Below are 21,853 nucleotides of genomic sequence, written 5' to 3'. Positions count from 1 at the left end.
CATTCCTGGAATGGCCTCTTTGAGGGTCAGTATGTGTGGTAAATACAGGAAAAACAGTCTTGTGATGGGGTAGTCTGCCATCGAGAGGTCAGCCCATCCTCTCCACATGGCTTGGCCCTTTTAAGGGTTTGGAAGGTCCTAATAGACACACATAGTGACCTAAGAGTCCTGTGAATGAATGGTGATTAGGGAAGGAGTCTGGAGACTGTGCCTTTAAGGGCCTGATACCTTGCAGAGGAGGCAGTGGAAGGCTCTCCTGTGACCAAACCAACTGGGAAAGAGTTGGGAGAAGGGGAGCGGCATAAAAGCTGCCTCCTACCTCACAGTAACTGGATACTGACAGGGGAAGGCAGGCTTGCTGAGCCCTCCAGATTGAAAGGCTAATTGGAGAGGGTGTTCAGTGGAAGGGAGTTGGCCACAACTGACTAAACTAAGGCAAGAGGCCTGAGATACCTCAGTCCCAGAGAGAGAGGGCTGAGGGGAACTGCTGTTTGAAGGAGAGAGATACTGACTGTCTTAAGGCAACAGGCAGAGAGCTGCTAACAGTATGATCCAGCTGCCATAGGGAAGAGCTGAGACTGGCTTTTAGAAAACGCTTCTGTAGTTGGTCCCAGGAGAAGCTGTGAGGAACTGCAAAGTCAGGGTGGGGGCAGCAGTCTGTAGATCTTGTGGAGATACCAATGAGCGAGGTAAAGGTAGGAGCAGCCCCGGGAAAATGCTGGAGGGATTGAAGGAATGGTGCTTAGCTGCCTAAACAGGGTCCCTGGGCTGGAACCCAGAGGGGAGGGTGAGCCTGGGTTCCCCTATCTTTCCCCCGGGCCAAAAAGAGAAACATGCATGTCAAGAGTAAAAGAAGCCAAGAACGGCAAGTGCCTGATAGAGGCCGGGTGATGGACTTGAAAGACATTAGATTTTGAGTTTCCTATTTCTGGACTTTTCTGTTATCCCTGGAGGGGAAATGGACTGAGCAGTGACTTGGCTGGGGGGGTAGGCCGAGCACCTTGACAGACCATTGTGGCACCAGAACAACTACATGGGGCACTAGACATGAAGAAGCCCTGCAACACTTCACCCAGGCATGCAGCAGTGCTATAAAGATAGGAGGCATGATGACAAGTCTATCCAGTCATTGGTGGTAACTTTAAAACACAAGCAGCAAATATCTCCATATCTACTTGAAGCACTGTTCTTCTACCTGAGATTTGAAGGCACAATGTTTGCTCTGCAATGCTGATTATAACATGAGGTTGTGCTGTACTTGTGTTTAATCAATGATAAGGTGAAGTATCTGTCTTCATTTCATTTACACAGTGCTGAAATCTTTAGAACCCTATGGTTAATATTATCTATCCTAGTGATTCTAAACAGTGGCTTATATAGCACTAATCTTTCTGCTTACTTATATGGCCCCTATCACAGTGTTGTCAGAGACCCTCAAAGACTCTTAATGAATTTATCCTGAACAACTATCCGGTTAGTTACAAAAGAAGAGCTGAGATGCAGAGACCTTACCATGATTTGCCCAAGGTCACACAGGAAGCCTGTAGCAGTTCTGAGAACTGAACTCAGATTTCTTTTGTTTTAAGTCCAATGGCTAAACCACAAGACTGTCTTTCTGCCGTAATAATACTTCAGGCTTTTGTGACTGGTATTCCCTCCTTCCTCTTTCTAAACTAGTAGTGGACCCTTAATCAGATCTGTATATTTCAACCCACAGTGGTGCTAGCACTGCTTCAAATATTAGTCTTTTAAAACAAGCAACTAGTTAATACATCTAAGATCTTGGTCTGGTTAACTGGTAAGATTGCCCAAAAGTTTGAGGAACACGGCTGGTCTACTCACTTAAGAGTTCAGTAACATGAATCTCTGTAACTGCACTTGTTTAAAAGGCTTTGGCAAAAGGATGTTTATTTTACATTGCAAATGAATGATATTTCAGTGACATTTCTCTTCCTTCTGAAGAGGCTCATTCCCGTCATTCCTTTCTCTGGGTGAGGGAAAAATACAGTGAGTGCGAACAGAAGCACTAAGGAACTCCCTCCATATGTGTAATCTGCAAGCATTGCCTGTATCTACCTCCCCCTACCTGTACTATTAAGTTGCTAAGAAACCTGAGATTGTTTTCTGTTCCTTTTTGCTTTTTATTGTTTCATACATTATAATTTGCCTTTTAGTATAGAACTGTGGCACGTAAACTCTGTATTGGGTTTATTTCACCTCGTATTTTCCTTAGATTTCCTAATCTTTTAACAATTAATTTTTCATAGGCAGCTTTTGGCAGTTCATTGGTGTTTATACACACTGACACTGAATGATGGTTGCTTTTGCTGATTATGATAGTATTGACCAGTACCAAATTGTACCTTCATGCTAGCGTGGAATATGTGTCAATGCAAACCTATTTAAACAGCCTGAAGTTCCCTTCCCCCCTATTTAAATTTTTCATTGCCCATTCACCAGCAGAAGAGCTAAAATAATTACCTGCAGTCTCATTTTTCACTTTACTACATGCAGATGTTGTGTGGTTGGGTAGTGAGAAGCTGACTGGGAGGGGCCTGCTCTGATGCAGCATAGGCATATGACAGCAGTAGCAGCAACAGCAATCACAGAGCTTCACCGGGCAGCCTTTGCTGCAGTACGCTGATTACCACTTTCCTAGCATCCGGCAAGATTCCACAGCAGCAAGCACTTGGAGCAGACTCTGCATGGGAGCTTGTTTAAGGAGTACGTGACTAAAGAATTGGGTTATTCTGTCGCTGCAGGAGAAGTGTCTGTAGTTTCTTCACACAGACCCCCTCCTGGGTTTTTTGCATTCTTAATTTATTGAAGCTTTTGTCCCCCTTTCTTTTTTGCTATTATTATTATTTATTATTATTATTATTTATTACTTATTTATTTATTCATCCCCCAAATCTGTGCTGCATCACTGGCTCTCATTATGCTGTGCTCAGTAGCCCAGTCTGTTCTCCGCCTCTGCTAGGCAGTGGCAGCATGGATGGTGCTCTTGTGACGACCTCTGCTGATTCTATCAGTCCACTGCGGATAGGCATGCTGAGTAATCCTGCTGTAAATGGGCGAGGACACGGACACACGAAAAATTAACCACAGCTTTCTTCGAGACCACAACTATGTGACTGAAGGTAACATAAATGTTGTCATGATTCTCTTCGTCTGCTCTTGACTGTCTGTGTTTTCCAAGCAAAGAATGCACTGCATGCTTGGATATGTGTTTTAAAAAATTCTGTGGAGTAGATGCTACAGAATCAGTTTGGATTTGTGAAACCCAAAGGGTATTCTGTCATGCTAGCACAATATACTGAACTACATGGATTAGAGAGGATGTTACGCTATGATCAATCTGCGCTAGTGAAGTATGCAGTACCTAGCATTGCATGCCTAGTAGATGCACTGGAAAAGATCAGAGACAAGTGATTGTTTAAAAAAAAAACAAAAAAAAAACTTGTTAGCTCAAAACTCAAAAATAATCTGTAATATTAACTGTATTGGTGATTTATTGAAGGATGTGCATCTGATTTTGACAGTTGTATCAGAACATCACAGAAATTGCTGTGTTGTTTGTTTCCTTGAGAACAGTATAAATCTAGAAGCAATTATGTATACATCATCTTCGGAATACTAGTGGCTTCCTCCCAGCCTCTATGTACGTGCAAAGGATTAGAGGAAAAGAGAGAACTGCAGTTTGAGTCTTTCAATGGCTGGTAGCTTGTTACATAAAAGAGGATGCACCTGCAGGTGACAGATATTTTACACTGAGAGCCAACTTACCTTCCAGCCAGGTACATAGCTTGGGTCATGGTACTGCACAGCTTCATATTTCACTGCTGAAAAGTTGGTTGTAAAAATAGGCCATCGTGAGATTGCTTGAACAGAGGAAATGTATGGTTATTTGTAATCATGGACTTCTAAATATGTATTTGTGTGTGTAGTTTTCACAGTGTTTTGCAGCAAATAACAGCAGTATTGTAAGTGCAGTCTTGTGTAATAGGAGTATATTTAACATCATGTTCAATCAATACCACTTGAGACTGAATCTCCAGGTTGTGTCGTCATTTGATCAGTGTTCAGTCATCTAATGCTGTCGTGTTGCATCCTGAAATGTGATCAGCTGAGAATAGCTTGATTATTTGTGATTTGCATTTTTTTTTCAGGATGCAGAGCACAGCAGGATTATTTATCTGCACTAGAAATACAAAGCAGATTTTCAAAGAGAAAATAACAAAACGCTGTGCTTGTTCTCTCTAAGCAGTACCATTGGCCAGTATAATCATTTGGTAATCTTGCCTGTAGGGTATTTCTTGCTTTTTGGTTCATGTTTTTTTTTTTTTTAATTCTTCCTTGCTTTTTTGGATCATGTTTTGTTGTTTGTAAGGTGCTTTATGATTACTTTTTTTTTAAACTCTTGAGCTGTGATTAGTTAAAATAACATTTGACAAAACTTTCTCTCTTAAATGTATACTAGAATTACAAAGATGTACAGCATGACTTCTGCAGTGAATTACATGTTGAGGCTTTAATGCATGTTTGGTGCAATTGTGGGCCTTTGTTGGGATGAAGACTGCAAGAAGACAGGGTACATTTTGATATGTTTAATAGTTTTGGTGACTTTAGGGAAACAATCCCTTTTGGATTTTGTAAATAACGTTTTGTAAAATATGTTTGTGTGTTGCAATATGTGGATTTTTAAAAACAAATTATCATATTTAGTCAGCATTGCTGTGTACAATAAGGCTGTGGCTCGCTTTTTAGCTTCAGTTGATATTCAGAGCAGAAGGTAGTAATACTCTTCCATGATTTACGTGTGGACTGACCTGCCTGAATCAGATCAGAACAACCCTCGAACAGGAATGTCAGCTGTAGCTATATTGTCTTTATGACCAGAAATCCGGATGATACATTTGGTGGATTGAACATGAGGAGTGGTGGCAGAGGAAATCTTGCGTTAGGGAAGTGTTGCTTCAGCAGCTCCATCTAGTGTAACACATCTCAGGGAAAAAGGCTGAATTAGAAAAAACTGACATACAACTCTTCTCTCCTCCATTATCTTGTAAACTTCACACCTCGGAGATCACAACACACATTAAAAGACCACACTGATCAGTAGCAGGAAGTAAGGAATAAGCCTTTCTTCTCTGAAATCCACCATGCTCTTGAGGATACCTTCAGTTTTAAAGTCCCATAAAAAGAACCACCAGCAATTCTAATCTTTCACTAATCTAACTTTTGTTAGAACATATACTGGGGTATTAAGAAGTATTTGTTTCTTTATTCAAAGATTTTGGTCATTGAAATAGCCTCCCAAGATAACATTTCTCCTTCATAAAAGTCCTAGGGGAACAGCAATCACCGCACATTATCCTATCACACTTCAGTATTATGCATAAATTAATTAACACAGAACATTCAGGCACAGAAATAGAATTAGCATTGATTATATTTTGGCATACAATTTTGTTTTGGCGTAAAACAACTCTTGGGTTTTCTTTGATAGGGTGTAAATACAAATTTCCTGTTACCCACCTTCCTCTGCCATGAAACTAGATCAAAGCAGAGGTTTTTTTGATCCGGTTGATTTAAAATAAACAATTCTTGCTTTTTATTCAGAACATTTTTTAAAATTACCATTGTTTTGATATATCTGAGTCCACATGTAACTTAATTATTTTCTCCTGTACTCAGACATTTAAAACTGCTGTAAGAGACTCCCTCAATCTTCACTTCTATGCCTGCCACCCCATACAGCAAACTAAATTCACTTCCAGAAATAAGGCATTTCTGACCTTTTATTTACTTTTCCCTCTCCTTTCCTTAGGGAAAATAAATCAACAATCAAGAGGACATCTGAAGTTAATTATGGCGTTGTTTCACTTCTCCCCCCCTCCCCCTCCAGCCCCCCACTTCAGTGGATGGATAACAGTACTGATATAAAGTTAAATGACCAAGTGACATCCAAATTCATACCTTATATGAAAACTGTGTGCCAAATCTGGCTCATTCTACTCATGCCAGTGAACCAGTTGTTTTCAGTAGTACTATTTGCATGAGTAAAGCACGCAGGATTTGAGCATATACTTTTGCTACTTTTAATGCCAAGGTTGCTCTTCCAAGCAGCATTGTTTATACTTCATTTATTTACATTGGGGTTATCTGGGCTAATTATGATTTACCTTAATTTTTAGAATTTAGGTTATTTTAAAAACTTCTTGTTTGGCTTGTGAAGGTTCTTCTGGGAAGTAGGTTTTAGCATAACTGTGTCTTGTTTGGACTTGATCCTGCTGTTGTGTTTGCAGATTTCCACTTAAGTTAATGGCATTACGAAATCATTAATTTGGGCCATTTTCTCATCTTAGCTCCTAAAAATGTTTTACATTTAAGTGAGTTTTAAAAAAAAAAAGAAAAACTCAAATGTCCAGTTGAAACAAAAAATGTATTTTGCAGTTTTCATGTGCAAGAGATAGGTTTTAAAAAAAAATCTAAAGGTGAATTTCACTGCTGTGTTATATTTTATCAGTACTGTTTCTGCTCTTGCATCCAAACTCCTGTGGGAATCATAGGGATGTCATCTGAAGCAGAGAACAGTTTTCCAGTGCTGGGAAAATATGTTGTAAAGATCATGTACGACCTCTACAGCTATAGAATGTTGTTAAAGAGTAGGGAAACAAGGAGAAGAGACAGGTTAACATAGGACAGAACAAGGAGGTGAAGAATAGAGGATTAGGTCTATTGTGACACAGACTAAAACAGGGAAGGCAGAAGATGCTGTTTTTCAAGTAAAGAAATGGAGAAATACCAGAAGAGAAGAATGGAAGGAGAATAAATTACATTTGGAAGCTTTTTGGGGAAGAGAAGGTTCTTAACATGGAACCTCAACCATGCCTGGGACCTCTAAGTATAACTGTAATACAAATAATAAATAGTAATAATAAACTATCAGGAAATGACCCATAGAAATGAGAAGTAGAAGAGAATATGGCAGGAGTTCTCAACCTTTTTCTTTCTGAGACCCCCGAATACGCTATTAAAAACTCCACGGCCCACCTGTGCCACAACAACTGGTTTTCTGTTTATAAAAGTCAGGGCTGGCATTAGGGAAATTGCCTGGGGCCCCATGCCACAGGGCCCCCCGTAAAGCTAAGTTGCTCAGGCTTTGGCTTTAGCCCTGGGTGGCAGGGCTCAGGGCCCAAGGCTTTAGCCCCATGCAGTGGGGCTTTGGCTGTCTGCCCTGAGTCCCAGCAAGTCTAATGCTGGTCCTGCTTGGAGGACCCCCTGAAACCTGCTTGCGGCTCCCCAGGGGGCCCCGGATCCCCAGTTGAGAACCACTTGAATATGGTATAGTGCTGTCTAGAATGGATCAGAGAAGAATAGAGAGAACAGGAAAAGAATAAGCCTTATTGGGACTTTTCACATGCTTAAAGTTAGTTTGCTTAATAGTCCTAGTAAGGTGAATTCACATTCATAAAGTTAGAGCACCTTTCTGAATTGGGACCTAGATGAGGGCGGGGGGAAACAATCTCTTTTTTGTTTTCCTGGCAGAGAGGATATTTTGGGGGCAAGGGATGAGATGGCTCTCTAGAGCATGTGCACTATATTTCTGGCTGTCCTGTGTTCAGTAGATTAGTACTTGGCAGAAACAGAGAGAAAATTAACAAAAATTCACCATAATGCCTACAAAACTCTATGGTGGGAGAGTGGGGGAGAGAATTCAGGGGAAACAACATCTCCGAGACCCAAGTTTACCAAGAGAATTGATCCTCAGAAAACTTTTCAGAAAGTTGGTGGAATTGCCAACCCCAAGAGTTTTAAATCCATGTGTCATATCCCCCAAAATCCTGAGATTGGCCTAAAAACCATGATATTTTAAAAAATAAGTTTGGGATTCTTTTAATTTGCCTTCTGGTATTGTTTAACTTTCAGTTTTCACATTTTCAAGCTTTTTCTCTGAAAACACCAGAAAAGTCACTTTCTGCAAACAGGACCTAACAGTGGAGTGTGTGGTCTGCACATTTGTTTATCTGTGCCCCTAATTCAACAGTGGCACTTTCACATTCCACTGTTTCTGTTGGAGATCATTCCTGTTCCTGGCAGAAAGGGTCTACATGGAAAGGTTGGCTGTACTGCATTGTTTGCAGAAATGGAGCAGCACTCTTTCCTTAGTTATGGCCCTACAAGTCCAGTTAAAGTCAGCATAGCTGCATGGAAATAACTGAGAGGAGAATCTGACCTTTACTATGCACCCATTTATATAACCAAATAATACAGTTCTAGAATTTGTTTCCATTGTTTAGATTTTATTAAAAGGTGGTAGCCATGTTAGTGATGTATTAACCTCTTTAAATGCTGTATCTGAAATATGTGAATTATTAATAATGAAGCATAGAATATAGTGGTGAACCATATTTATAACCATTTAAAACAAATGTTCGTTGTGTGGTGTGAAAATGCCATTTTTATGTAAAATGTTGTATATGTTGGAAACATTGCAATGGTTTCATGAATATTTTTGGAAGAAAATCAAAGCATGACGTACAAAAAACAGGATGTCTGTCTTGTCTAGCCCTTACTTTTAAATAATCAGTATCTATTCCTGTTTAAACCAAGATGGAGGAAATTATCCATCTTCATCTGCCAGGAAGGAATTTATATGTAAGCTTGTTATTAATAACTATCTTCAAACATAAAAGAACTTCCTTATTTGATGAAGGGATGGCGTCCTAGAGAGTCTTCTGCTCATATATGTATTGCAGAGTATTGTCAGTTGGCTTGTGTGTGTGCTCATTGTACACTGTACCTGCCCTGCAGATAGCTGGCTCAGCAGACCTTGATAGTACTACACAGAAAGACCACAGACTCGGTTCATTGGCGAAGGTGCTCGGCCAGGTTTATTGCTGACGAAGCACGGTGCTAGTATGCTACTACATGTATGCCCATGACAATGGACTCAGCTCAGTCAGCAGTGGGACTTTCTGCTGGCCCCTTGGCTGGACAAAGGTGCCCCTCCTATGATCTCTTGTATACATTGATATAAACAAGTTAGTTATTACGCTCCTGATGTGGTTAGTTACCGTCCCTTATACCCACTGGTTTGAGCAAAACACCTCCATCCATCATTCTGTTCTCCTATTCTTGTCTTTACATGGGGTTGGTGTGTTCCTGAATCATCTCTCAGGACTGTGTTTATGGCATTAGTCTATGTTGGGATTACCTGTACTAGTCTTGTAGAATGTGTTTACGTGAATACCCTGTACCTACTACTACTTAGGAGTGCCTGTGTTTTAACAACGCTAGCTCTACTTTTGCCAAGTTCATGTACTGGACAGTGAATTTGTAAACAAGAGTCTGCTTTATGACAGGGCCTGACTTATGGTCATAGCATGGACTGACTTTGCTGACTATGGTTCAGGCCTCAGCTCTTACATGAGGTCCAGTGCTACAGGCTCTCTCCTTCTACTACACAGAGGAGTGTAGGAATTGCTGTACTGGAATCAGAAGCTGTGGTCTATCTTGTCCATTATCCTGCCTTTGAGAGTGGCTAGTACCAATTTCATCAAAGAAAGATACAAAGGATAGGATAACCTGTCCACAGGGAAAGTTTCCTTGTAACCATCAATGATTAGGGATTGTTTTATGCCCTGAAGATTGAGGGTTTATAGACCTTTTTTAAAAAATAAGTTTTGTATTATAACTCTGGATGTTCTTACTAATTCTCATTCATCACTTGTACTCTGTTTTCTCTCACATCAGAAATGAATAGGGGTGAACCCTGATCAACCTTGCCTTATCCCAGAACTTCTGGTTATGTTCTTAGATGGTGCTGTGTGCAGTGGATCCAATCAATCTTTCATCCAGAATTCCAATCAAGTGAATATTTTGGACGGCCCTGAAATATTTTGGGTAGACAGGGTTTATTCCATCCAAGTGGTAGGCTCAGTCCTGTAACCCTTATTCATAGGATTTGAGGAATGTGGGCATTGGATGCAGGATCTGGCCCAAAGTGAATTGCAGTGTAATAATATTTGTTGCTTATACTGTAGAGTTTACATATTCAAAAAAACTGTTAACCTAATTTTCATACCATTTCTGGGAGACACTGAAAAGTGTTGTCAACTCCATTGTTCAGTGGCCTGCCCAAGCCTACAGGGCGAGTTAGCAGCAGAGCCAAGGCTAGATTTCCTGACTCTGGATTGGAATTTAGATTTTCCTGACTCCCATTCCATTGCCTTTACTCTAGACCAGAATCCGCAAGATCCCTCAGCATGCATTTGCTGTTGGTTGCTTGAAAGATGGCCTGTTTAACTAAGAACTAGTTTAGCAACTGGCCACTTGATATACACAAGAGAGCATTTTAAAATTCACTGTGTTGTGAAATGTTTGAGGGCTTGGATTGTATTTCTGGAGAAAGTAGTGTCCCTACATATTAATACTAGAGTGTGTGGGGCGGGTGATTCTTCAGTGCTTTCTATCTTCTGTTTTCATTCACACCTGTGAAACATGGGTTTCAAATGCTATTAAATTAGAATGCTGCTACACTTTTTACTTTCATTTTGCAAAGGTGTAACTGACTACACAGGGTGCACAACATTGAAGAATTGGACTCTTTACATTTAAATTGGACACAGGGTTACATAGTCCATGTCAGACCAATTGTACACATTTTTTTAGGAAGTGGTAAATGTTCTTCTGTGTACATGAATATGAACTCGTTAGTCTCTCACCCAAATGTGTCCCACAAAGAACAATATGAACGTGACACGCTAGAATGACCAAGTTATACCAGTTCCACAATTATGAACCCTACAAAAATGCAAGTGAGGAGCACAAATTCCCAGTTGCCAGAACTGCCAACAGGTGCCTCAGTGAAAAAAAGATCCCTTGTTTGTTTCAGTAATTTAACCCCCCCCCCCAATATTTGTCATGAATTCTGAAGTTCAAGAGGTCAACATTGCATGTATAAAATGCATATATAAAATATTGATCTATGCAAGCTTTGTAGATTTTCTTCTAATTGAAACTGACAGTTCAAAAGCACTGAATAATGTAAAACTAAAGAACATAGTGCACGTAGAGCAGTTGTCATCGTTCACTGCAGGAGCAGTTTATTCAGCACATGCATCATTATGAAAAGGAAGGCATATCTTGCATTATATTTTATTTTCCATACAGACCTTAAGTCTTAATATAGTTCACTAATGTATTATATACATAAATGGTGAATTTAGAGTAGAATAGCTATGGTCCCTACATGAATTTAAGATGAGAAACATGATAAAATAACACTGAATATTTTATAGTAGAAAAAAAACTGAGTATCTTTACTGCAGTCATAAAAAGATGATAAATCATTACTGCTTACATTGCATTACTGCGTCATTAATGGTTTCTGGATCCTTGATTTCTCTGCCTCTGCTTAATTCATCCGCTTTAATAAGGATTTGAATAGAGAATTTATTCTAAGCCAAGATCTTATTTACTGATTGATATCAGAGTTGTTTTTAGGCAGGGAATTGATAGTGCAGTAGGTGATTCAGCTGTCTCGGGTAATCTGAAAATTACAGTGGAGTTGGTTGCAGAGCCTTCTATTTTTAAATAAGAAAATAGTTTTGGCTGAAGTGCATTGTAACGTCTGGCTGTGTTTAATATTTTCCATGATCCAGAATTTGTACTTGGTGGGGATTTGGGTGTGCTTAGGAAATGCCATGATTCTAAATATCTTTACATTAGTGGACATTTTCTCTATAGTGTTTATCCCATGTTAGTTGTGTAATTCTTGTACATAGTGAAGAGCAGGCAAGCCACCTTATGGTATATGTTAAAATAGTGAGAGAATTTTGTTTGGCGGGGTTATTTCTGCTGATAGACTATTTCCTAGGTTATTTTCTGGATCTGAGATGCAAATAATAAGATGCCATTTTTGGCTACTTTAACTACAGCAAATTCAGTTAATAAAAATGTACATCCAGGGACTGGATACCTTAATGAAATCCTTCAGCACAACACATGTGTCATGCAGTTCAGTGGCTTTTGTGAATTATTTATACAACAGAGGTTTTGGATCTGTATTAGGGTTGCCAGGTGTCCGGTTTTCGACCGGAACAACCCAGTCTAAAAGGGACCACGGCTCCATTAAAAGTCAGGTCAGCGGTACACACTCCCTGCCTGCCCTAGCTCCGTGCGGCTCCCGGAAGCAGCAGAGTCCTGCACTTAGGATGGAAGAATCCCATGCACTGCTGCAGGTTGGGGACCGATTGGCTATGTGGCAGTTCTGCAGAAAAGGACCTGGAGATTACAGTGGATGAGAAGCTGGATATGAGTCGTCAGTGTGCCCTTGTTGCCAAGAAGGCTAAAGGCATATTGGACTGGATTAGTAGAAGCATTGCCAGCAGATCGAGGGAAGTGATTATTCCCCTCTATTTGGCACTGGTGAGGCCACGTCTGGAGTATTGGGTCCAGTTTTGGGCCCCCCACTACATAAAGGATGTGGACAAATTGGAATCCAGAGGAGGGCAACGGAAATGATTAGGGGGCTGGAGCACATGACTTATGAGGTGAGGTTGAGGGAACTGGGCTTATTTAGTCTGCAGAAGAGAAGAGTGGGGGGGATTTGACAGCAGCCTTCAACTACCTGAAAGGGGGGGGGCAGTTCCAAAGAGGATGGAGCTAGGCTGTTCTCAGTGGTGGCAGATGACAGAACAAGGAACAATGGTCTCAAATTGCAGTGGGGGAGGTCTAGGTTGGATATTAGGAAAAACTATTTCACTAGGAGGGTGGTGCAGCACTGGAATGGGTTACCTAAAAAGGTGGTGGAATCTTCATCCTTAGAGGTTTTTAAGGCCTGGCTTGACAAAGCCCTGGCTGGGATGATTTAGTTGGGGTTGGTCCTCCTTTGAGCAGGGTGTTGGACTAGATGACCTCCTAAGATCTCTTCCAATTCTAATCTTCTATGATTCTATGACATGTCCCTGTGGCCCCTAAGCCCTGCCTGCTGCCCCCACCCTGAGTGCTAGCTCTGCTGCTCCCATTGGCCAGGAACAGTGGCCAATGGGAGCTGTGGGGGTGGCACCTGTGGGTGAGGGTAGCATGGGCCACGGAGCCTCCCTGGCTGCCCTTGTGGCTAGGAGCCAGAGGGAGATACCAGCTGCGTCTGGGAGCTGCTTAAGGTAAGCGCCACCTGGAGCCCTCACCTTCTCCCGCGCCCCAACCCACTGCCCCAATCTTGAGCCCCATCCCACACTCAAACTTCCCCCCCAGAGCCCACACCCCAACTCCCTGCCCCAGCCCTGAGCCCCCTCCTGCACCCAAACTCCCTCCCAGAGCCAGCACCCCCTCCTGCACCCCAAACCCCTCATCCCTGGCCCCACCCCAGAGCCCACACCCCCAGCCAGAGCCCTCCCCCTGAAATCCAACCCCCTGCCCGAGCCTAGTGAAAATGAGCGAGGGAGTGAGGGCGGGCGAGAGCAAGGGAGGGAGGGAGTGGGATTGGAGTGGTTGGGGCCTCGGAGAAGAGATGGGGCCTTAGGGAAGGGGCAGGACAAGGATGTTCAATTTTCTGCAATCAGAAGGTTGGCAACCTAATCTGTACTGCCTTCTCTTTCCCACACTCACATTTATTTGTAGCCACAGTAAGGACAGAAACATCTGTCTCTAATATGGTACTACATTTGGATGACTTTTAATTATCAACATGGATGCTAAAGAAAGCAAAGCACAGAAACGTCAGTTACTTTTAATATCCTCTAGTTTCAATTTACCTCAAACCTGAATAGACCTTAACTGATGTCTCAATTCCTTCCATTGCTTTTGCTGCTTTCTTGACATAGCCATTAAAAGTAGTTTGATTGTGCACACTGACACTATATTTACACAAATCCCAAGATTAATACTATCCTACAATTATGCTATTTGCATTATTGACAGTCACAGTTTATTCTGAGTGCTGTGGTAGGTACTAGTTTAAAATAAAGTTAATCAGGGTTAATTTTTTAAAAAATTGATTGCTTTTCTCTCTGCCTAATAAATCCCTCAGTTGTTAATCATTAATCGAAGGGTTTAAAGGCATACTATGTCAAGTAAATAAAGAAATAATTCTGACTATAAACTGGTCTCTAATGTGCAGTATTTTGCTTTTAAACCATGATCCAGTCAACATGACTTCAGGCCAGTGCTCAATTTGTAATGAAAGAAGGGCCGGGGGTCAAGCAATTTTTTTACTTTTATAAACTGATGCAGTAAGCCCAGAGGTGCTAGGGCTCAGCCTTGGCAAGCTCGGGCACAAATTAAGCGCTGCCTCAGGCCCTGTTGAGTAGCAAAGGATTTGGGTTATTGTAAAAGTTGGCATTTTCCAAAGATCTCTACTAAACCTTTCTTGAGTTTTAAGAGAATTTATGACTATAACGTTGTTGTATATTGTGATGTAATAGAAAAACAGATCACTTTGATGTCTGGCCACATGCTGCCCTCCAGTGTGCGATGCAGTGCAAATGGGAGAAGAACAGGGAAGGAAATGTAGTAAAAGGTGGGGAGCAGTGTCTCTGCTGTGTACCATTTTCTTCCATGGGAGCCTATGGAAGCCCATCCATGCTGTACTGCTAGGGCTAGATGAGTTGAGAGGTGGGGTCGGGGTAGAAATGGACCTGTGAAGCATCTACTTAATATAGCACACTTCCCTCAACCCTGATGGATTTCAGGGTGGAAATTCATGTGGTAGCTAATGTTCCTTCAGAGAGGTAGGAAAGAGACTGTGGCAGCCAGGTGTCCTCAGACCCAGGCTCTCAGGGGTATTGGGGACCTTGAAGCAGCATGGTGGGGTTGATTTTTTTTTTCCTCCTCCTCCTCCACGTAGATGCCTTGGGAACTGCAGGGATTGGATCCAGATTTCCCCATATATTTCAGACTCTGCATGACTTTTAGGCTGTGCCCTTTCCCTTGCATGTGTTACCCACTCTAGGGTTACCAACTTTCTAATGGCAGAAAACTGAACACCCCTGCCCCACCCCTTCTCCGAGGCCCTGCTCCCACTCCATCCCCCTCTCTCTATTGCTCACTCTCCTCCATCCTCACTCACTTTCACTAGGCAGGGGGTTGCGGTGCGGGAGGGGGTGAGGGCTCTGGCTGGGAGTGTGGGCTCTGGGGTAGGGCCAGAAATGAGGCATTTGGGGTGTGATGGGGGCTCAGGGCTAAGCCGGGGGTGGGGGTGCAGGCTCCAGGAGGGTGTTTGGGTGAGGGAGAGGGCTTAGGGCTGGGGCAGAGGGTGGTGGTGCGGGCTCTGGGAAGGAGTTAAGGCGCAGGAGGGGGTTCCGACCTGGGGCAGGGGGTTGGGGAGCAGGCTCCAGCTGGGCAGCGCTTACCTCATGCGACTCTCAGTTGGCAGAATAGCAGGGCTAAGACAGGCTTCCTCCGGAAGCGGCTGGAATGTCTGGCTCCTAATCATAGGCCCCCACAGCTCTCATTGGCCATGGTTCCTGGCCAATGGGAGCTGCGGAGCTGGCACTGGAGGGCGAGGGCAGCAGCGCAGAGCTTCTCTGATTGCCCCTCCGCCTAGGGGCCGTGGGGACATGCTGGCTGCTTCTGGGAGCTTTGCGGAGCCAGGGCAGGGAGCCTGCCTTAGCGCTGCTGCACCGCCAACTGTACTTTTAATGGCCCGGTCAGCGGTGCTGACTGGAGCTGCCAGGATCCCTTTTCGACCGGGCGTTCTGGTCGAAAACTGCCTGGCCACCCGAGTGCACTTCTAAAGTAATTATGCAGGGTGAACTTAGCTGCATGTGCCGAGTGCTGATGGCCCTTTCCTGGGGGGGTTGCTCTGGGAGGATAGGATTTAGGTCAAGCATTTACAGGTTCCCTTACATTTCTGAAGTGCCTGAAAACAAAATTAATGTACAAAGAACTTGATCCTTCTTTGAATTATATGGCCAAACATGATCATGAATCTTGCAAAGATGACTAGAGCACATCCTACCCAGAAGCTATATGAATTGCAGCAGCTGACAGTAAAAAATATTCACTGTTGCTGAGGTCTGTGTATTTTGATCAGAATCAAACCATAAAAACAGAGCAAGAAATATAACTTTCTAATCTAATTTCAAAAGCGCAAGCATGAAACCTCTGTCTTCTAGCCCAGGATTAGGCATTTACAATTTCTGTTTAATCACTGTCGAGTGCATGATTTCCAGGGATAAGAATACCGTTGTCAAGGTTCCTCCCCCACTCTGAACTCTAGGGTACAGATGTGGGGACCTGCATGAAAACCTCCTAAGCTTATCTTTACCAGCTTAGGTCAAAACTTCCCCAAGGTACAAAATATTCCACCCTTTGTCCTTGGATTGGCCGCTACCACCACCAAACAAATACTGGTTACTGGGGAAGAGCTGTTTGGACACGTCTTTCCCCCCAAAATACTTCCCAAAACCTTGCACCCCACTTTCTGGACAAGGTTTGGTAAAAAGCCTCACCAATTTGCCTAGGTGACTACAGACCCAGACCCTTGGATCCTAAGAACAATGAACAATCCTCCCAACACTTGCACCCCCCCTTTCCTGGGAAATGTTGGATAAAAAGCCTCACCAATTTGCATAGGTGACCACAGACCCAAACCCTTGGATCTGAGAACAATGAAAAAGCATTCAGTTTTCTTACAAGAAGACTTTTAATAAAAATAGAAGTAATTAGAAATAAAGAAATCCCCCCTGTAAAATCAGGATGGTAGATACCTTACAGGGTAATTAGATTCAACACATAGAGAACCCCTCTAGGCAAAACCTTAAGTTACAAAAAGATACACAGACAGAAATAGTTATTCTATTCAGCACAATTCTTTTCTCAGCCATTTAAAGAAATCATAATCTAACACGTACCTAGCTAGATTACTTACTAAAAGTTCTAAGGCTTCATTCCTGGTCTATCCCCGGCAAAGACAGAATATAGACAGACACACAGACCCTTTGTTTCTCTCCCTCCTCCCAGCTTTTGAAAGTATCTTGTCTCCTCATTGGTCATTTTGGTCAGGTGCCAGCGAGGTTACCTTTAGCTTCTTAACCCTTTACAGGTGAGAGGAGATTTCCTCTGGCCAGGAGGGATTTTAAAGGGGTTTACCCTTCCCTTTATATTTATGACAACCGTGTACTTCTAACTCTGCAGCCTTTAATCAGGCAAAAGTCCACATTGCCTTGGGAAGGACTAAGTTAAAACATGAGCCACAAATTTGACATTCTGTAAATGGCCAAGAAGTGTGGTTATGGTTGGAAAAGCAACTATGTAGAAATGGCATGTTAATCCACAGATCTGTTCCCTGCCTCTATTCGGAGTTTCATAGTCATATTAAAAGAGTTTGTATTACTCTCAGTAGCTCTGGGAGAGTGTGACTGGAGTACATATACTCCAACCTGGGCTGATACGGGAAGGGGTTGAATACCTTTGTGAGGCCCAGGGATAAAAGCCCAGCATGTAGAAGGGACTGCCTGACTAGTTAAACTTAAGAGAGCAGCTGACAGCGGTGGCCTGTTATGCAGACAGAAAGGAGTGCCAAGAGCTGGGCCTTGTGATGGAAGCTATTTGGAAAAAAAGCTTAGGCTTCCTGTGGAAGGAAGTGGTGCTGTTGTGAAAATGGAGTAGTTCATCCTCCCAAAAAGAGTTGAGAAGCATGAGGAAGGAACCAGAGCCCTCCCTTATCTCCAGGGGCAGTAGGTTTGTATAATTTTTGGTGGTGCCCAGAAAAGGTCTAAGTCCAGTCCCCTGAGCGCGCACACACAGCTGCCTAAGGCTCTGGGAGAGAGTTTGGGTGCGGCGGGGTGCAGGCTTGGGGAGGGAATTTGGGTGCAGAGGGGTGTGGGCTCTAGGCTGGGGCAGGGGGTTTGGGTGTGGCGCTTACCTCAAGCAGCTCCTGAAAGCGATCTTCACACCTCTCTGGCAGCAGCTCCTAGGCCGGGGCTGAGGTGGGGCAGGGGTTATCCACATGCTGCTGCCCACAGGCACCACCCCCGCAGCTCCCATTGGCTGCAGTGCCAATGGCATTGTCAGCTCTCAGGAAGGGGGCGGTGCGAGACACCCTCCAGGGGCCAGCAGGAATGTGCTGGCCGCTTCTAGGAGTGGTGCACCGTGCGGCGCGAAGGTGGGCAGGAAGCAACTTTAGCCCTGCTGCACTGCTGGTGGTGGCAGCGGGGGCTCCTGGGCCCTTTTAAATCACCCGGGGGCAGAGGGCGGGGCTGGGAGACGCTCCAGAGCAAGTGTGCGGGGGGCGGCAGGTGGGGCTGGGGGAGAGACCCGGCCCCGAACATTGGTGAAGCTGGGCCCCCTGCTCTGAATATTCCTGGAGCACGGGCACCACAGGCCCGTATAACTCACCCCCTGGCTTATCTCACCTCTATTGCTACTTGTAAGAGGGCTTCTGCCTATCCTTTACGGTTGGGGACACCAGACCCTTTATGCCAGAGTGGAAAACCTAATCGAAACACACATCCCTTCTCCACAACAGCTCTTTAGGCTGGTTTTCTCCTGTGGAGGAGATTAGTCTTAGTTCCCTTTTCTCCATGTCTTTACTATGAGCAAACAAATGATAAAGCTTCCTTTTGCCATGGTTGCTGTAGAACTGTAGTCCTCCCCTGTGTTGAAAGGGAGTCAACAGGTTACTTATGTAAGTTGCCTAAATGTGGATTTAACTATCCAACTTCAGGACACCCAGGTTTTTAATTTGTGGATTTACAATCTCTGTCTCTGGTGACCCATCAGTAAATTGGGTCTAATAGCTACCTACCACACAGGGCTTTTGCTACATTTTGTTTGTAAAGTGCTCTGCGATCTCAGGCTGAAAAGTGGTAGACAAGTGCAAATTATATTATTAACGACACTGACAAATTCACTGAATACAGGTATTTCATAGCAACTTTGTTTGCTGACCCCATTATGGCAACTGCATATGCTGGTTTTCAGCAACTTAATCTTTAAGGATCCTAAGACTACAGAAAGCAACGCAAGATACTGTTAATACGGTAAGTGATTGTTGTATCCGTGTTTCTAATATTCTATTCAGTTTATGAGCCAGTTTATTTTTTCCTTGCATTAAATATTGGGCTCGTTTGATTCTGCTGATGGAATCCAGAGTGCAGCTCCCAGCAGCAGTTAAACCACCCCATTGGGAAAGGAGCATCCCCACTCTGCTGCTATCCTTACTGTGCCAGGCGCTTGGAGCCAGCTGACCTAACCCACAAAGTAGTAGATGGGGGCCAGCTGAGAGGAGATGCTGGTTTAACACATTCAGAGGGTGGCTTCTACAGCCTCTCTGGTCTTGACCAGAGTTTAAAGCTGCGCTTGCGTACCAGAGGTGGTAATACCCCAATCTATCTTCTTTTGGGAGTAAATGCTCACACTGGTAGGGCTTCCCCCACAGGTGTAAAATTGTCATCTCCTTTGCTCAGCCACAATTCTGCATCAACACCTCCTTTTAAAGGGTTTATTATTCACTTACTATGTGTATGTACGTGTGCAATAAATGAGCTACATCTACTATTGGAAGTATATTGGTAGTGGTTATTCTGGGTGTATGTGGTTAATGGTTAGAACTGTTAAAATTGGAAATGATTTCAAAAGACTTTTATACCTCTGATTCATTCACAAATACTAACAAAGATAGCTACCAGGGAAAAATTGTTTGCTCAGGGATTTATTTCTGATTGTTTAGTATGAATTTGTATATGCAGAAAATGAATTTTTGCCCACTGAAAACTGAGAAATGTGTGCATACTGGGTGGGGAATTAGCAGTTCAAGCTCCAAAAGGTAAACAGCAATTTTAGTGTTAAAATTAAATGTTAATTTAAGAACATAAAAATGGCCATTCTGGGTCACATCAATGGTCCATTTAGCCCAGTATTCGGACAGTGGCTGATGCCAAATGCTTCAGAGGGAATGAACAGAATGGGACAATTTATTGAGTAATCATGCAGTCCTAGCTTCTGGCAATCAGAGGCTTAGGGACAGCCAGAGCACGGTGTTGCATCCTTGACCATCTTGGCTAATCGCCATTGATGGACCTATCCTCCATGAAATTATCTAATTCTTTTTTTAATCCAGTTACACTTTTGGACATCATAACATCCCCTGCCAACGAGTTCCACAGGTTGACTGTGCATTGTGTGAAGAAGTACTTCCTTATGTTTGCTTTAAACCTGCTACTATTAACTTCATTGGGTGACTCCTGGTTCAGTAGTTATGTAAAGAGGTTAACAACATCTCCTTATTCACTTTCTCCACATCTTTAATGCTTAAGAGCCTTTGGTGAGTTCTTTCTGAAAGTCCAAGTACACTCTATCTATCAACTGGATAACCTTTGTCCATGTGTGTGTTGACACCCTCAGAGAATTCTGATAGATTGGTGAGGCATGATTTCCCTTTGCAAAAGCTGCTTTGATTCATCGCCAACATATTGTGTTTATCTATGTGACCAATAAATCTGTTCTTTACTATAGTTTCAACCAATTTATCTGGTAGTGAAGTTAGGTTAACCAGCCTGTAAACCTCCACAATCCCCTCTGGAGTCTCTCTCTTTTTTTTTTTTTTTTTTTAAACCAGCATTACTTTAGCCATCTGTCAGTCATCTGTACAGAGGCTGATTTAAGGTTATATATCAGAGTTCTGCAATTTCGTACCTGAGTTTCTTGAGAACTCTTGGGTGAATACCATCTGGTCCTGGTGACTTATTACTGTTTAATTTGTCATTTTGTTCCAAATTCTCCTCTACTGACACTTCGATCTAGGACAGTTCCTCAGATTTGTCGCTTAAAAAGAATGGCTTGGGTGTGGGAATCTCCTTTACATCCTTTGCAGTCAAGTCTGATGCATAGAATTAATTTAGCTTGTCCACAATGGTCTTATTTCCCTTGAATGCTCCTTTAGCACCTTGATTGCCCAGTGGGCCCACTCACTGTTTGACAGTCTTCTTGCTTCTGATGTATTTAAAAATAACTTTGGTGTTAATTTTTGTGTCTTTTTGCTAGTTGCTCTTCAAATAATTTTTTGGGGGGCTGCCCAATTATATTTTTACACTGATTTATGCTCCTTTCTATTTTGCTTAGTACTGCTTGACTTCCAATTTTTAAAGGATTTTATTTTATTTTTGCCTCTAACAGTCTTTTACTCTGTTTAGCCTTGGTGGCATATTTTTGGTACTCTTATTGTTTGTTTTTTTAAATTTCTTTTTATTTGCGGTATGCGTTTAATTTGAGTTATGGTGTTTTTAAAAAAGCTTCCATGCGGCTTGCAGGCATTTCACTCTTGTGACTGTTCCTTTTAATTTCAGTTTAATTAGCTTTCTCATGGTTGCTGTTAATGAGTGGTTCAGCTATAGTCACCTCTTGGACCAGATCCTGTGCACTACTTAGGACTAATTCAAGAATTGCGTCTCCCCTTGTGGGTTCCAAGACTAGCTCATCCTGGTGCCCAGGGCCCTAACAGTGGCAGAGTGGTCTGCCACTGGGTTAGGGGGAAATCAACCCACAACACTCTGACCGTGTTTCCGGTGGCATCACAGCCAGACGGTAGTCTGGTTCCCCTGGGCTCCTTCCTACTCTCCCCCTTGGGTGTACTTGCATCCAGGGGTCGTCCTCTGTCTCCGCGGGATATACCGCCAAGGGTAACGGTAGCAGCTCCTCAGCATCAGGAGGGGCAGGGGTCTCTAGAAACTTGGCCAGTCCTCGGGGCAGCAGGGGTTCTCCTTGGCGTCCTGCTCCGGTAGCGCAGAAGAAGCATCTGTCTTCCTCAGCAGCTCCCTCCCAACTGAGCTGCTGAGCCAGTTTTTTATACTTCCTCTTCCTGTCCCGCCCCGCTGCTTCCGCCGTGTGGGGCATGGCCCTCCTG

General features: G+C 43.2%; 1 protein-coding gene across 5 annotated transcripts in view; it reads left to right on the top strand.

The window, feature by feature from the left end:
• The window catches only part of PPP2R2C (protein phosphatase 2 regulatory subunit Bgamma), a 288,156-nt gene that overhangs the window by 62,483 nt on the left and 203,820 nt on the right, over nt 1-21,853 (top strand). Inside the window, exon 1 of one of the 5 annotated variants that reach the window (XM_074951720.1) lies at nt 2,799-3,140. The exons of 1 other annotated variant lie outside the window; for it this stretch is intronic. Coding sequence is in view for 1 of the 4 variants with exons in the window: in XM_074951721.1 (XP_074807822.1) it covers nt 3,071-3,140 (70 nt within the window). In the remaining 3 variants the exon portion in view is untranslated. Of the gene's footprint in view, nt 1-2,798; nt 3,141-21,853 lie in introns of those variants that run through there. 3 more of the 5 variants (XM_074951722.1, XM_074951723.1, XM_074951721.1) reach the window with 3 other exon arrangements.

The sequence above is a fragment of the Natator depressus genome, chromosome 4 (genome assembly GCF_965152275.1).
Source record: "Natator depressus isolate rNatDep1 chromosome 4, rNatDep2.hap1, whole genome shotgun sequence".
In the NCBI taxonomy this organism is placed as follows: domain Eukaryota; kingdom Metazoa; phylum Chordata; order Testudines; family Cheloniidae; genus Natator; species Natator depressus.
This window is presented reverse-complemented; position numbering and strand designations above follow the sequence as displayed.